The 17,098-nt window shown below is 34.4% G+C and overlaps 2 protein-coding genes across 2 annotated transcripts; both read left to right on the top strand.

Annotated features, from left to right (window-relative positions):
* Nucleotides 1-184: 184 nt before the first annotated feature.
* Nucleotides 185-3,643, top strand: LOC143626826 (germacrene A hydroxylase-like). The gene is made up of 3 exons (XM_077096784.1): nucleotides 185-332; nucleotides 2,114-2,829; nucleotides 3,041-3,643. The coding sequence occupies exons 1-3, from the start codon at nucleotides 185-187 to the stop codon at nucleotides 3,641-3,643; spliced, it is 1,467 nt and encodes a 488-aa protein (XP_076952899.1).
* Nucleotides 3,644-8,080: 4,437 nt separating this feature from the next.
* Nucleotides 8,081-16,079, top strand: LOC143626876 (ubiquitin carboxyl-terminal hydrolase 8-like). Its single transcript, XM_077096818.1, has 13 exons — nucleotides 8,081-8,352; nucleotides 9,289-9,495; nucleotides 11,160-11,286; nucleotides 11,448-11,507; nucleotides 11,592-11,681; nucleotides 11,759-12,082; nucleotides 12,163-12,303; nucleotides 12,393-12,563; nucleotides 12,647-12,904; nucleotides 12,976-13,124; nucleotides 14,025-14,543; nucleotides 14,604-14,883; nucleotides 15,934-16,079. The coding sequence occupies exons 1-13, from the start codon at nucleotides 8,081-8,083 to the stop codon at nucleotides 16,036-16,038; spliced, it is 2,703 nt and encodes a 900-aa protein (XP_076952933.1). The 3' UTR covers nucleotides 16,039-16,079.
* The last annotated feature ends 1,019 nt before the right edge of the window (nucleotides 16,080-17,098 follow it).

Here is a 17,098-nt window from a genome sequence, read left to right as displayed (position 1 = left end):
TTACTTTATTAGAATATAAGTATATTATTATTATTATTAAAAGTTAATTATATACTGGACAATTAGTCAATTACTTAATTAGTCAACACCGGCTAGTTCCTATTTCACTTAGGGACAACCACCAACCTACAACTTGTATAAACAAGCTTATCATTTATCATTTATGCCATGCAAACCATCAAAAATGGAAGCCTACCTCACTACCTCCATTGCACTAGCAACCATTGTCTTCTTTCTTTACAAGCTCGCCACTCGTCCCAGTGTCACCGCCAAAAACCGCCTTCCTGAGCCATGGCGGCTCCCCATCATCGGCCACATGCATCATTTAGTCGGTACGCTAGTTATATTCTTTTGTTTATATTTATCTAGAATCAGATGGCTTTTTAAAAATATTGTGCATCTATAAATTAAATTCTCCTTGCACAAGCGGATTCAAGTCTTGAGAACACCAAGGTTCAAGTTCCACAAATAACAAAAATTCGCCGTCCAATAAAAAAGGTAAAAAAAACAAAAAAAGCCGATTCAAGCTATGTCTTTAGAGTTTAATAATATGTTAATTGAGCTGAATCAACTCTAAAGAGACTTTATTTTGAAATACTTTGGTTGGGTGCAACAATTACCCATTGTAATATCCACAATGGGTAAGAAAACATGAAGTGGTTACACCGTTGAAAAAGTTGCAAAAAATATGGCATTTAGTGTTTTTTTATATTATGTAGAGTCTAAAAAAAGTTTGATTAATATTTATCTTATAATTATATTTTATTTTTATTTAGTTTGTAATTGTTTTCAAATAATATATATTAATTGTATAATAAATAAATAAAAGGATAAGTGAATGAGTTAGCAGTGTGATGATATGAAGTCAAGATGGGAATGATGTGGTTATGGTGGTCTCATTCTCACATAGTATATGTCATCGAAGGCAAATCTTTGTTCAATGAGTGAATTGCATAGATGTATAATGTTATTCAAAAAACAAATGTGAATTAGTCTTAAAGTGGTGTGTTGTCATGTTTATATGTGTATTAAACAAGATGTACGGTTTTTATTAATTTAACTAACAAATTTGTTGACAACGATTCTATCTTTTATCATATTTGTTCCCAACGGTTCGCGACTAACAGAATGCTAACGTCGTTAGTTGCAGGTCGCCGGAAAAAACGTTTTTGCCTGAAAACTCACACTTTTTTTTATGGAAAACTCAACATTTTAACCCAAATATCTTCGTAACCTTAGATCAGACATTTAAGAACCTCTTTCTAGTAAAATCCCCAATTATTGAGGTTGTCGGAACCTGAGAACCATCGTCGGAATCGGTTGGTGGTGGTTGGTTGATGGTGGTGGTGGTGGTGTTCAGACTGAGTTTCCTGACAAAAAAAAAATGTGACTTTTCTGGCCAAAAACGTTTTTCCGGCGACATGGGACTAACGACGTTAGCATGCTGTTAGTTGCGGGTCGCTGGAAACAAATATGATAAAAAAGTGAGATCGTTATCTGCCAAATCGTTATGTACAATGTTATTCGAAAAACAAATGTGAAAAATATTGAAGTGGTGTGTTACGTGTTTGTATGTTTACTAGCTTTTATCCACCGTATTACGGGGTTGCTTTACATTATTCGTTTCTAATATTTATATATTTTTCATAATTTTAATTTTATATACTGTAAGGAAGTTAATAATATACCTAGAATTTGATGATGAAAGGGTTTTACAAATAAATAAGATGTTATAACACAGTTTAAAAGCTATCTATGTTTGGTGAGATCCATGACCCGCTTTTTTTTACTATAAAATTGTTTCTTAGTTATAAATAATATCTTTTAAAAAAAATCGGATATTAGTTTTTAGTATATCCCTATTTTATAGGATTTTCATATCCAGATAATATTTGATGAGATTAATTTTTAATATAATGAGATGTTATAACACGTTTAAGAGCTATCTGAGTTTGGTGAGACATGACCCGTGAATTCAGATCAAATTCATGAGAAACCTTCATTTTCAAATAAAGCAATCTGGTGGTTTGAGAGAATTTACGGAGGTTTCGTTTATATATATATATTTAAGATTATATGTGTATTAAATAATATATATTTTACTATTGGATAGGCACAATGCCACACCGTGGGGTTATGGAGTTAGCTAGAAAACATGGTTCATTGATGCATCTACAACTTGGCGAGGTCTCGGCAATAGTAGTGTCATCTCCGAAATGGGCTAAAGAGATACTAACCACCTACGACATCCCCTTTGCGAATCGGCCAGAGACATTAACCGGTGAGATTATCGCATACCACAACACGGACATTGTTCTCGCGCCCTATGGCGAATATTGGAGACAACTACGCAAGATTTGCACTTTGGAGCTTCTAAGTGTAAAAAAAGTGAAGTCGTTTCAATCGCTTCGCGAAGAGGAATGTTGGAATTTGGTTCAAGAGATCAAAGAATCGGGGCCGGGAACATTGTTTAATCTTACCGAGGGGATTTTTAAGGTGGTGGCGACAGTTATGAGTAGAGCGGCTTTTGGAAGAGGAATCAAGGACCAAAGGGAGTTTACGGAGATTGTGAAAGAGATCTTGAGAGAAACGGGTGGGTTTGACGTGGCGGATATATTTCCTTCCAAAATGTTTTTACATCATCTTTCGGGCAAAAGAGTGAGGTTGACGAGTATTCACAACAAGCTCGATAGCTTGATTAATAACATTATTTCCGAACATACTAGTAACGTTGGTAAATCGAACGAGACATTGCTTGATGTGTTGCTAAGGCTCAAAGATGGTGAGGAGTTCTCTTTAACAACGGATAACATTAAAGCCGTCATTTTGGTAAGCATGCGTGTTTTTAAGAATACAAAAGAACTGAAAAACTGTATTGATGAATATTGAATAATATTTTATAAGTATTGAATAACTGAAGAATGTATATAATAATAATAATAATAATAACTATACTAGATAAAAACTATGCTAAAACATTCAAAATCAACATAATTACATGTGTTTCCGCATTCCTAATTAGGGTTAATGAATAATGCAGGACATGTTTGGTGCGGGCACCGACACTTCCTCTGCCACTGTTGAATGGGCGATTTCCGAGCTAATAAGGTGTCCGAGAGCGATGGAGAAGGTACAAGTGGAATTAAGGATAGCGCTAAAAGGTAAAGAGAGAATCAAAGAAGATGATATTCAAGACCTAAGCTACCTAAACCATGTGATCCAAGAAACACTACGGTTGCACCCTCCACTACCGTTGGTTTTGCCAAGAGAGTGTCTACAACGAGTGAATTTGGCCGGATACGATGTAGCAAAAAAGACCAAACTTATTGTCAATGTTTTTGCAATAAACCGAGATCCTGAATACTGGAAAGATGCAGACAGTTTCGTCCCTGAGAGGTTTGAAAAATGTAGCACCAACATTATTGGTGCGGATTATGAGTATCTTCCGTTTGGGGCTGGGAGGAGGATGTGTCCGGGATCTGTACTCGGTTTAGTCAACGTGCAACTCCCGTTGGCTAATATACTTTATCACTTTAACTGGAAACTCCCCAAGGGTGCTAGCCATGACCAACTTGACATGACCGAGAGCTTTGGAGCCACAGTTCAAAGGAAGACTGGGTTGATACTTGTACCAACTTTTTAATAATAACAATAATAATATACATGTGGTTAATGTGTTCAAATTGGAAAGTCACTAATTTGTATTATGTGCATAAGTGTTGCAATAGTTTTAATGCTGAACCTAAACTACAATGTAGAGAAATATTGATTACTCTCTTAAAACATTTAATATCTTTTAACGTTGAAACAAATATTTAAATTTTCTTGTGAGTTGTCTTATCATGTATATCATGTATTGAAGTAACTCTTGGATATGTGGCTCAAAAATCAAACACAAAACACGACATATTTAAAAAAATATAATCATGAACGGAAAACATACAAAATACAATGACCCTCTATCTGTATTTATATTAAATCTAACTTCTTTCCTACTCCGACTCTAATTTCTAACAATATTCAAATACATAATAAAGTAAACTTTTTAATCTATCTCTAACTTTAACAGTTATATGCTAACAATAAAATAATCATTTAATTTTTTTTATAATCATTATCTTCTTTTATTTTTAAACTATTTATTTATAATCATTACTTCTCGGTTGTTTATATTAACCTTCATTCATATGTGAAATCAAAATTATATCATTTAGTTGCATAAAATGAAATTATGGAATAGTCCGGTAGAAATTGAATTTATAGCCCAAATTTAATCTGCACATGGTGTAAGCCCAGTCTGCATCACTAAAGTTGATTTTAAAGCCCAAAGTGATCCATAACGGTTCATCCATTTCTAGCTAGCCTAGAGCCTAGAGGTGCCCAAAATACCTGGTTTTAGAACCGACCCAGAACCGTTTCTATCCGTATTTGACCCGTGGGTAGAACCTGGCCTTGGGTTTCTCCTTGGACCTGTACTTGGAACCGGACACGCCGGAACCATTCCATCTTTACCCGGTCAACCCTAACCGAAAAAAACCCGAAAACCCGATCAAATACCCGGCCCAACCCTACCCTAACCAGAAAAAACCCGGAAACCCGGTCAAATACCCGACTATATCCGGAACCGGTTCCTACCCGACCCGGTTTTGACTTTTGTTGACCATACCCGAAACCGGTTCCTAGCCAGTTCCGGTTCTTAAAAATACCCGATTTGTACACCTCTAGTGTAACTGATCATTTTCAAGTCGAGCAGTCCAAATAATAAATTGATTAACAAATAAAGTACAATAAGTTGGTTAAAAAATCAAAAAGTTAAATGGAAAAACATGATAATTGAAACCACACTTATTTGGGAGAATAGTGCTTTAATCACACTTATTTGTTAAATATATTTATAAACATCATTTAATTGATAAATATATTTTTTTTTCTAAAATATCCATTTAGTTAAAAATCTTGGCTTTATAAGCTCGTTTAAAGCTTGAGTTTCACTATAGCATAAAGGACCATTTCCAACTGTCAAATAGCAACGAAGTGTCATTATGGTTAAGAAAACATCCTTGTTAATAGAGTTTGTGGTGAAATGGGACATATTTGTGGCAGATATAATTGAAGTTAGAGATAATCGAAGTTTATAATAGTGAGAGTTTAGAGAGATAGAATTAACATTAACATTAACATTAACATAACAAATATAGAAAAATGTTGATTAAAGTGGTATTTATAGAAGGTAAGTGTGCTATTATCATTATGAAAACATTTATTAATTAAAAAGATATAATGTTTAAAGATTGATAAATAAATAGTATTAATAAATTACCATATTTAAAAAATTGAATTATTGACTAGATAATTTGTTAAGATTAACATGGAAATGACGTATCAGCAAAAATGGTAATCTTTTAGTAAAATTGTAAATATGAATGATGTGATATGATATGATACGTTTAAATATGATTAGATACGATACGATATGACATAAATGGAGATTATTTTATAAAGGGGGACAAAAATGAGAAGGATTTGTAGCCACAAAAAAACTCCCCTAAAAATGATGAAAAATTAAGAAAAAAAATCATAGCTCAAAATTAATAAAAAAACAAAAAATGTAAAAAACATAAAAATATTTCCACCGTCTTTCTCGTTTACAAAAAAAAAATGTTGAATAAAAACGATCATTCTCTTTTTTGTTTATTTTCGTCATTGATTTCTTTTTTCCTTGACATTGTGTCTTTTTTTCTTGATATTGTGTTGTAGTACTCAACATTGTGTTATATTTTGTTTGGTATTGTGTTACATTTTGCGATATATTGTGCCTTTTTTATTTGTCATTGTGTTGTTTGTGTATTTTCGGCATTGTGTCTTTTAGACGTTTTTTTGGAACAGGAATGACGGGGGAAACATTTTGGGTTTTTAATTTTTTTCATTTTTTATTTATATTTTAAGTTATGATTTTTTATTATTTTTTAGTGGTTTTATGTGTGGCAATAAATTCTTCTCACGCTTTTTATTTTTGTCTCCCTTCGCATTTTAATTTTTCGCTATGAATGGATATGATCTAATATGATATGATATGACAGGATATAAAATAATATATCATTACAAAACAGAATTACACGGATAGTCCCTATGAAATAGTTATATTACGGTTTTGGTTTGTAAGTATATTTTATTACACTTTTCATCCTCATTGTTCTCATGTGCAACACTTTTGTTCATGAGGTGGATGTTCTTTAAAATTTCATACTATTTTATCCTTTAATGATATAAAATGCATAACAAAAATAATATGTTAGACAAAAACTATAATATATTTGTGTAATTCTTTCTAAAAGTAAGAAATTATCGAAAAAAATAAATGAGTCAAGCTCAAGCTTTAAACACAATGCTAGAAAAAGTTTGATGTTTAACTTAGTTAAGTTGAGCTCGAGCTTAGTCGTGGTTCGAATCGACTCATTTACACGACTATTTGCCAAAATCCTAGCATACAATATTGTGTGTCTGTGTATCATTGTCGCTTGTGTTTCGCTGCAATTGCAACGGTCAACTAGCATTACCATATGTTCACCCTAGACCCTATCGATGTGCCTTATTTTCCTTACATTGTTGTTGGGTAAACCCCTAACATTAAACACGTCCCATTCAACCACTATAAGACATCATTATCAAAGCCATAACTTCTAAGAGCGAAGAATCATACAGCAACGCTAATTGTAAGAAAAAAGTATCTATTGTGGTTGTTGCCCATGTACTAATGACATAAACTATCTAAAAAAAACGTTTGATTGTATGTCACGATTGATATACATGATAACGTGTAATATGAACGTATTGCAATGGGATTTATAATAGCAAATAAATATATTCATAAGTTAATGATTAAACATGCATATATGGTGTTTTGGATGACTAAACATCATACTCGTCAATATAGTTACATTTAGATGCATCATAGAACCGAATGATATGCTCATTTGAATATCATAGCACCAATTAGTTGTGATTAAACATTTTATACTTATAACGATAACATGAAGATACACACAATATTAATCTCCAACCTTGAAAATATTACTATTCTGCTTATGAATAACCAAACACACGTCGCTTGGAATGCCTCGATCATACCACCTCAATCAACACCACCTCAATCAACAATACACAATCAACGTTTCTTCGATAGACACAATAAAAGAGGCATCCCCACACTAATACAGGAAATACAAGTAAATTGGATTTAATAAATACACAATCCAACACGTTCCAGGTCAAAATACACCGCGCTTAATGAATCGATCTATTAATTCAATTAAGTAACTCCAAATCCTAAACCTACAATCTATCCACAAGAAAAAAAATCTCACGTTAGTATGCTACCATAGTTAAAAGTCAAATCATACCTAACCCGAAACCCACGTACTTCATTTAATATTCTTTCCTACTATAAACACCTAACTCGAAACACACGACCCTATACTTCAATCCAACAAAATTATACCATAACATAACACCACCACACCTTCTAACTTTTTTTTTGAACGACTAACAAACATAGAATGCCTAGGTATCTCTGTACATGGTGACCCAATGATAAATGACCACAATCAACTACGCGCCTCCAAGTTATCTCTACTTCCGAAAAAAACCCACCCATCCAAATACCCACGGGTGGTAAACCGAAACCCACCTTCTAACCTATCATTAAAATTTATAAAAACCCTCAAAAACAAAATAGTAACAAAATATAATTCCAATGGTAATAAAGTGTAAAGTTTCACCAACACTCATAATATACCTTAGTCAAAAACAAACAATAACAATAACAATAACAATAACAATAACAATAACAATAACAATAATAATATAATTCCAAAGGTAGTAAAGTGTAAAGTTTCACCAACACTCATATAATATTATAATCTTAGTCAAAAACAAATAATAATAATAATAATAATAATAATAATAATGAATTAATGATGTTGATTCATGTTATTGATATAAAAGGAGGAAGAGACAACATAAAAAGAGTGAAAGAAAGAAAGCATTGGTTTGCTGCTGCTGCTGCTGCTGCTGCTGCTTGATGACCCATCGATTACTCGCAATTCTAATTCATCAATTCCTGGCACTCACTCTCTCTCTCATCACCCACTTTCTCTCTCTAAAAACACTCCTATCCAAAACCCTACATTTTCTCCCCATGAATTCTTACTTTAACTTTCACTCTTCCGCCGGCAACGGCAACGGCGACGGCGAATACTCCGGCAACGCCATCGCCATCGGCACCGGCACCGGCCGTGTGTCTCGGAGCTTGTTTGACATTGAAGACGAGAAGCTGTATCTCGTTGATCACAGGTAATACTTTACTATTATTATTGTTAATAATAATTTGTGAAAAAGACTGTTTTTTTAAACGGACCCGAATCAAAATAACCCTTTTTTGATGGGACCCAAATTAAAAAGACCCTTTTTTGAATTGACCCGAAACTCGAAACCCGTTTCAAGCTGAAGCAAAATTACTCTTTTTTGAATCAACCCGTTTTAACTTGAAACCTGCTTCGAACTGAACCAAAATTACTCTTTTTTGAATCGAAAATACCCTTTTTTGAATTGACCCGAATCAAATATACCCTTTTTTGAATCGACTCGAAACCCGTTTCGACTTAGAACCAAAATTACTCTTTTTTGAATCTACCCGAATCAAAACTACTCTTTTTTGAATCGACCCGAAACCCAAAACTCATTTTAGCTGAACCAAAATTACTCTATTTTAAATCGACCCGAATCAAAAGTACCTTTTTTTGAATTGGCCCGAATTAAAAATATTCTTTTTTGAATCGGCCCGAATTAAAAATACCCTTTTTTGAATCGACCCGAATCAAAACTACCCTTTTTTGAATCGACCCGAAACCCGAAACCCATTTTTGCTGAACCTAAATTACTCTTTTTTGAATCGACCCGAATCAAAAATATCCTTTTTTAAATCGACCCGAATAAAAAATACCCTTTTTTGAATCGACCCGAATCAAAATTACCTTTTTTGAATCGACCCGAAACCCGTTTTAACTGAACCAAAATTACTCTTTTTTGAATCGACCCGAAGCAAAATGACCCTTTTAAAATTGACCTTTCCGGCCCGAACCCGTTTTGACCCGTGACACAAAACCCACCCGACCCGAATCAAAATGACCACTTTTGAATCGACCCGAACCCGTTTTGACCCGTGACACAAAACCTACACGACCCGGTACTGATTGCTAACTGGCATTGGTGGTTTTGGTGCATTTGCAGGTGGTGGAGTGAGACGCGAGAATCGGTGCTTAAGGAAGTGGACGGTGTGTTGTACGCTGCTGGTTCGCGATTCAATGATGTGTTTGAATCGGAGATTGTTTTGAATATGGTGAGAAGTGCACGTGGTGGTTGTGGTGAAGGGCAGGGGGGGTCAGGGAGGGAGTACGCGTTGATTTTGGAATGGATGTTCTACCGGACGATTAAATGGTATAATTTTTGAAGTTTTGATTTGATTGTGGTTGTTACAGAATTTAAACTGTGTTTGATAGTGACTTTGAGTTGAATTTGTTATTCTAGGGTTTAAGTGTGTGCATTGATTTATTAAATTTTGATATGAATGTGGTTGTTACAGGATTTAAGCTGTTTTTGATAGTTAATATGCATTAAGTTAGTGATTCTAGGGTTTTACTTGTGTGCATTGATTTATTAAATTTTTATATGATTATAGGCTGTTTTTGATAGTTAATTCGAGTTAAATTTGCGATTCTAGGGTTTAACTGTGTGCATTGATTTATTAAATTATGATATAATGTGGTTTTTATTAAATTTAAGCTACTTTTATAACGAATTTGAATCAAAGCAATGGTTGGATTTACTGGTTCGCGCTGATTTATTAAATTTTGATATGATTGTTGGTTATACGGAATTTAAGCTGTTTTTGATAGTTAATTCAAGTTAAATTTGTGATTCTAGGGTTTAACTGTGTGCATTGATTTATTAAATTTTGATATAATGTGGTTTTTATTGAATTTAAGCTACTTTTTAAAATAGTGAATTTGAATTAAAGTAATGGTTCTAGATTTACTGGTTCGCATCGATCCATTAAATTTTGATATGATTGTGGTTCTTACAGAATTTAAGCTGCTGTTTTATGCAAATTTGTATTAAATTAATGGTTCTAGGGTTTACCTGTGTGCATTGATATTAAGATTTGATATGAATGTGGTTCTTACATAAATTTAAGCTGTCGTTGGATGCGAATTTGTATTAAATCAATGGTTTTTCTAGGGTTTATATGTATGCATTGATTTATTAAGTTTTAATATGAATGTGGTTCTTACATTAGTATCAGCAGATAGCTACTAATTTCCATTTAGATTTGCTGCACAGTGTAATTGAATGGAAATCATACATGGATATATCATCAAACCGTAATTAGATGTATGATAATTTTAAGAAAGTTAAATGGTTTTTTAATACACGAACACTTGATATCGTATATTTATATAGCAATATTTGTTGTTTTTGGTTATAGTACTTCTTTTCTGTTATAATTAAAAGATAGAATAAAATTTGGCGTTTGTTAATATATTTGTGCTTTAAAGATCTTTCCGAATTTTTATCGGACACTTCACATTGGAAAATAAAAAATGCTTCTTTTGGAATTAGGGTAAATAATTAAGCTTCTTCATTTTTCTCTTTTAAATAATATTTTATATCATTTGGAAGCCTTTAAGTAGAATCGACAAAATGCACTATCCTTCCGACACTAGGGTATCTATAGAGTAATAACTAGTTTGTTTGCTCGTAAAGCATATTTAATCTTTTTTACTCTACTTGGGTATTTTACATTGTAGGTATCTGTATGATGTATATTACTTAATTTCCGAGTGTTATATTAGGATAACGAGCTAGATTTAGCATACCCCTATAGCTATCGAATATACAGAGATCCTGAACTCTTAAATATTCGTTTATTTCACTAAAAATCTTTTTTGTGTGCTCGTTTAATTAATAATTATGCATTCAAAAAGTATTTTTGGTCTGAATTATTGACAATTTACTATCTATAATATTCTCAAAAGTCATATTTATAATCCATGTTTGTGCGCAATAATGTGACGCCCATCTATAATATGCTCTAATTGCAGGCATTATGATATGAAGAATGCTGAGAACTTAGTAGCCGAAGAAGATAATAAGGCGGACTTGTTTTCCTTACAAGTCAAACTTTCAATTTTCGGGACAAATTCATTGGTTGTAAAGATTAACGAAATGGTATATAACTAGTTTTTTGTTAGTCCTTCTGGTTTTTTCTTGAAGATTTATTTTGCTAAAAAATTATGTAGCTATTATTTACGTTTTGATATAACTTTTAGACGTCCATCCAACCAACATGTATTCTAACATTTGCCTTACTTTTAATCTGTGTTATACAGGACAACGCGTTTGGAGATTTTAAGAAGTGCTGCCAGATATTTAATGTCAGCTCTTGCTTGGTGAGTGTCTTTTGGCCTCGTTCATTTATTCTTTACGATCTTGTGAGCCGTGGACTTTAATAAACTACTTTATATATTTTGCAGTTGAAGATATGGGATTTTTCGGGGCGAACTACGAAGTTTTTTCTAAAAGACGGAATGGTGCCTGATAATATTGAACTAGCGAATGAAGAGGTAGTTACTTTGTATATTACTTACCGATTATTGTTATATGTATAACTGGCTGTTAAACTTTTAGTATGTCACCACAGGTTCCTTTGGAGTTACAAGTGTATGGTTTATGTTATGATGATATGCCAAAAGGAAGTTATATTGAAATTGAAGACTTGGAAACTGAACCGACGGTGAATGGTCACTCCGACAAAGTCAACCCGTATGTCAGACTTGGTCAACCACCACTTGCTAGCAGCTTCAATGAACCTCAGAAGCTTGGCTTGACCGGATTATCAAATCTTGGAAATACGTGCTATATGAACAGTGCGGTTCAATGCTTGGCGCATACTCCACATTTCGTTGATTATTTTCTTGGCGACTTTAGAAGAGATTTAAACTTCGAAAACCCTTTGGGCATGAACGTATGTATTTTTCAAATATTGTATCGTTAGTTTTTTGAAAAAAAAAATTACGAAATTACCCTTCTGCTCATGTTAACCAGGGTAAGCTTGCATTAGCATTCGGAGACTTGCTTAGGCAACTATGGACACCTGGCACCAACTCCGTGAGTCCAACCGCATTCAAGTCGAGATTAGCTTGTTATGCTCCTCAGTTTGGTGGATATAATCAGCACGATTCTCAAGTATAACTCCGATACATTATTATTATTATTATATGTTGTTGTTGTTTAACTGATATGGTATATAATAAAGTTTTTTACTTTATATATAGGAATTTCTTGCTTTTCTACTGGATGGACTTCATGAAGATTTGAACCGTGTTAAACTCAAACCGTATAATGAAATTAAAGACATCGATGGAATTTCAGACCAAGAAGTGGCAGATGAACACTGGAGAAACCATTTAGCTCGAAATGATTCCATAGTAGTTGACCTGTGCCAGGTCAGCTTTCTAGTTATTTTATGATATTTGTTAAATCAATATCTAATTTTAATCATTTTTAATTTTTTTTATTTTTGTTACAGGGGCAGTATCGGTCAACTTTAACATGCCCTGTTTGCACGAAACATTCTGTTACATTCGATCCGTTTTTATATTTATCGCTACCTTTGCCTTTAACAACAACGAGGACCATGACGTTGACTGTCTTGGCCACTGACGGGTCACATTTGCCAGTTCCAGTAACCGTCACTGTTCTAAAGTATGGGAAGTTTAAAGATCTTATTGAAGCTTTAAGCGTTGCTTGTTCTTTAAGAGATGACGAAACTTTGCTTGTGGCTGAAGTATGCACTTTTTTTTTAATTCCTGGTTTTTCCTAGTTACAAAAAGTTAAATTTAGTATTTTTTTTGGCAGATATTTACAAACAGCATTCTTCGTTTCTTTGATAAGCCAGATGATTATTTAGAACTGGTTCGGGATAACGATCAGCTTGTTGCTTATAGGTTACCTAAGGATCAAGAGTCACAACCTTTCGTTGTTTTTTCACATTGCTACCATGAAGAGTAAGCTTTATTATTTTTTATTTTTATTATATATAAATTAGAGAAACTTGCACAAAATAACAATAAATTAATTCCCGGTTACTTTAGTAAGCCTTATCGTTTAAATGCTGTGGGTCCCAGATAAGCCTTATGGTTTATCTTAAAAGTTGCAAACTTAGTTCATACATTTGTGAGAATGTTGCACGTTTAGTCAGTGTTGTAAAAATCACGGTTAGTCACCGATTAATCACTAATCGGTATGCTCTAGGGGTGTCAAATGTGACCCATGGATTGAATGGGTTATAATAAAATGTATATTATGGGTCAGAATGGGTCAAAACGGGTTGACATTTCTTGAGTTTTTTTTTTTAATGGACGAGAAAAACGGAGGAAACTTTTTAGTTTTTTTTACTTTTTTAGTTTTTGATTTATATTTCGAGTTATGATTTTTTAAATATTTTTTTGAATATTTTATTGAGGGGTTTCTGAAATCTCAACCTATTTTGACCCATTTCAAAAACCCCTTATTAAAAAATTAAAAAATCATAACTTGAAATATAAATCAAAAGCTAAAAAAGTAAAAAAACTAAAAAGTCTCCTCCGATTTTCTCGTTCCATAAAAAAAAAACTCGAGCAATGTCAACCCGTTTTGACCCGTTTCAATCATTTTCTTTTTTTAGCTTGACCCATTCTGATCCATTATATACATTTTATTACAACCCATTCAACCCATGGGTCACATTTGCCACCTATGCTCCAACAAATCGGTAGTCACTCAAAGTAGGCGCTATACGGTCAACATCAGTCAAAATCTTTGAAACTTTTGAAAATTTATATTTATTAATCGAATCCATTTGTGCAATTTTCTCTATAAGTTATTAATCCTGTTTTATAGTGTCTTAATAATTTGTTGGGAATCAGGTCAAATGGTCGACCAGATCAAACGGTCAAAAGATTTGGATTTCCTCTAGTAGCAAGGATTCCCGAGTGTGGTGACGGTTCCGTGTTACATAAAACATTTCTTCGGTTAATGAAGCCATTCGTCATGCCCGAAGGTTTTTCTTTGGATTTTTTTGATGAAGAACCTGTCAACAATGCCAATCAAGATTCTGAAATGGCTGACGTGGCGGTTGATGACGTGTCAAGCAGTGACGACGTAAAGGAAATCTTTGATTTCTTGTTGGAAAGACCAGGGTTTTTCCAAACAAGAACCTATATTTTGATGGATCAAACGTTAATAATCCCGGAAAGCCGTAAACTTCGCATTCTTGCTTCGTGGCGTGAAGAAGTGTTAAAGCAGTATGATACCTGTATTTTAGACCGTTTGCCCAAAACGAGCGAGTTTTCGTCACGTTTAAACAACCTGCAGGAAGTGGTTACGTTATCTGAATGCCTTGAAGCTTTCTTGAAGGATGAACCTTTGGGACCCGAAGACATGTGGTAAAATTTCATAGCTTATTATTATTATTATTTTATCAATTTAACGTTGAAATTATTTAGGCTTTGCCCGAATTGTAAGGAGCACCGACAAGCTAGCAAAAAGTTGGATTTGTGGAGACTGCCCGAAGTGTTGGTTATCCATTTAAAGAGATTTTCATACACTCAATATGTGAAGGACAAACTCGAGGCTTTTGTTGACTTTCCCATTGCTGACTTTGACTTTTCAAGCTACACCGTTCACAGATATTTGAGGCCGTCTATGGGGTACAATTACAAACTGTACGCGGTTAGCAATCACTATGGTGGTATGGGTGGTGGCCACTACACTGCTTTTGCACAGGTATGTAAACTGTAACCTTTTATATATCATTTTATTTAGTTATTGTAATAATGTAAGACCAAGGGCTGTAAACGGGCCGGACTGAACCGGACGAGAGCTTGTTCGTGTTTGTTTGTTAAGCTTTTGTCGGACAAACGGACAGTTCACGAACACTCTACCGAAAGAAAATTCGTGTCCGTGTCCATCCATTAAGGAATTGAGTTTGTCCGTGTCCGTTCGTTAATATAGTAAACGGGCGGTAACGGACAAATGAACACTAACGAACCCTAATGGACAAACGAACACCCAGACATTAATGGACGCTACTCAGTGGCGAAGCTTGGAATAAGACACCGGGGGGCCGAACTCAAAATGTATACAGAATTTCACAAACGAAGGGGGTTGTGCTCAAATTTTCGGCTGTAAACGGCTAAATTTTACACTACGTATTAAAATTTTCGGCCGAAAATGGCTAAATTTCACACAACGTATAAAAAATTTCGGCCGAAAAAGGCTAAATTTTACACTACGTATAAAAAATTTCGGCCGAAAATGGCTAAATTTCACACAACGTATAATAAATTTCGGCCGAAAAAGGCTAAATTTTACACTACGTAAAAAAATTTTGGCCGAAAAAGGCTAAATTTTACACTACGTATAAAAATTTCGGCCCAAAACGGCTAAATTTACACTACGTATAAAAAATTTCTGACGGAAATGGATAAATTTACACTATTGCATAAAAAAACAGCGGGGGCCGGGGCCACCCCGGGCCCTAAGGAACCTTCGCCATTGACGCTAATAGACAAACAAACAAACACTAATGAACATTAATGGACAAACATACATAAATGACTCTAATGGAAAAACGAACATACACGATTACATATTGATTTCAAAAAGTATAATCATTACCGGACGTCCACGAACACGGTCTATGTCCGTGTTTGTCTGTTAAGCTTACCGAACAAATTATTTTGTTCATGTCCGATTCATTTATCAAACAGACGAACATAAACGAGCTTCTTGCGGCCCTAGACTAATATACTAATTCTATGTTTTTTGATGCAGCATGGCGGACAGTGGTACGAGTTTAATGATAATCAGGTTTCCCCCATTAGTGAAGACCAAATCAAGACAGCTGATGCATATGTGTTGTTTTACAAGAGGATATGATATAAGGAAGTGGGGCCCATTGGATTAATAGTAGGGTTGGGGGGGGGGGGGGTAAAGTTATAAGTTACATCTGATGATAGAAATAGGAGGGGTGGGCTGTGCTGTAAATGTGATTTTGGTGAATCTTTTTTGCCAGCCATCGCCTCGGTTTTGGTTTATTTTAGACGTTATTTCTTCGGTTATTTTTATCAATACAGGGATTAGTTGATTGGTATTTTGTTTCCAAAAAAACTGCTAAAATACCATGTTTGCATTTTTGGGAAAAAGATATGATTTTAAAGAACATTGTTTTAAAACTTGACTGTGTTTGTTCATTATTTTGCTGGTTATGCCTATTAAAAATTAGGCATAAAATTGTGGTTTTTAGAAACTTGAGTGGGTTGGACCGAGACGGCGAGACCCAATTGACGCTAGTACTCGATTGTATTTTTAGTTAGTTGGTTATGTCGAATTTTGTTTGAACCGGCTACGCTGGTTTGGTGTTTGCGCTATGGGCTGATTTTGACAGAGTAGGTGGCGTCCGGCGGAGGTGTGCACGTGGTCGATCTCATGATATTGGGGTTATTTTAGTAACAAATGTTGCAATGGGCACACAAGGTTGGATCGAATATGGATGCTTAGGTAGATGTGTGAATACACAAGATTAGATTGAATAAGGAAGGAAGGTTTTCAGGAGAAGTTGGGGTGTCATGTGTCTCGGATAAGATAAGGGATGGGATGCCGAGTGCTTTGGGCACCTGCGGAGGAGACATATGACTGCTTCGGTAATGAGTGTGGAAACCCTAACGGGGTAGGGGAGGAGCGGCAAAGGCAGACCTAGATTAACATGAAATGAGCGGGACCGGCATTGTTAGATCGAATTAGGAATTCTTAGAGAAATGGGATCAGGGCTTAGATTTTGTAGTAGAATTTGTCTAAGGACCTTAGTTTTGCCATCACGTAGCGTTAATGCGCAATTGGTTTGCTTTAGTCTCACCTTTGTCGTACGTTTTCCTTAGACCCGTGTAGATATTTTTTTAGGGGTTACTTTAGGTAAAAGTTCTAGTCAGGCTTTTTTTTT

This window comes from Bidens hawaiensis, unplaced genomic scaffold (assembly GCF_021521415.1).
Source record: "Bidens hawaiensis isolate Kalapana, Puna unplaced genomic scaffold, B.hawaiensis_p1.1 tig00004525_1, whole genome shotgun sequence".
Taxonomy (NCBI): Eukaryota; Viridiplantae; Streptophyta; class Magnoliopsida; order Asterales; family Asteraceae; genus Bidens; species Bidens hawaiensis.
Note: the sequence above shows the minus strand (reverse complement) of the source record. Positions and strands in the feature narration are given on the sequence as shown.

Excerpts from the sequence above, each read along its gene's own strand:
- LOC143626826 (XM_077096784.1), top strand. The coding sequence starts at position 185 with ATGGAAGCCTACCTCACTACCTCCATTGCACTAGCAACCATTGTCTTC. Across the intron at positions 333-2,113 it reads CCACATGCATCATTTAGTCG|GCACAATGCCACACCGTGGG; the intron begins GTACGCTAGTTA and ends ACTATTGGATAG. Across the intron at positions 2,830-3,040 it reads ACATTAAAGCCGTCATTTTG|GACATGTTTGGTGCGGGCAC; the intron begins GTAAGCATGCGT and ends TGAATAATGCAG.
- LOC143626876 (XM_077096818.1), top strand. The coding sequence starts at position 8,081 with ATGACCCATCGATTACTCGCAATTCTAATTCATCAATTCCTGGCACTC. Across the intron at positions 8,353-9,288 it reads CTGTATCTCGTTGATCACAG|GTGGTGGAGTGAGACGCGAG; the intron begins GTAATACTTTAC and ends GTGCATTTGCAG. Across the intron at positions 11,287-11,447 it reads TTGTAAAGATTAACGAAATG|GACAACGCGTTTGGAGATTT; the intron begins GTATATAACTAG and ends TGTGTTATACAG.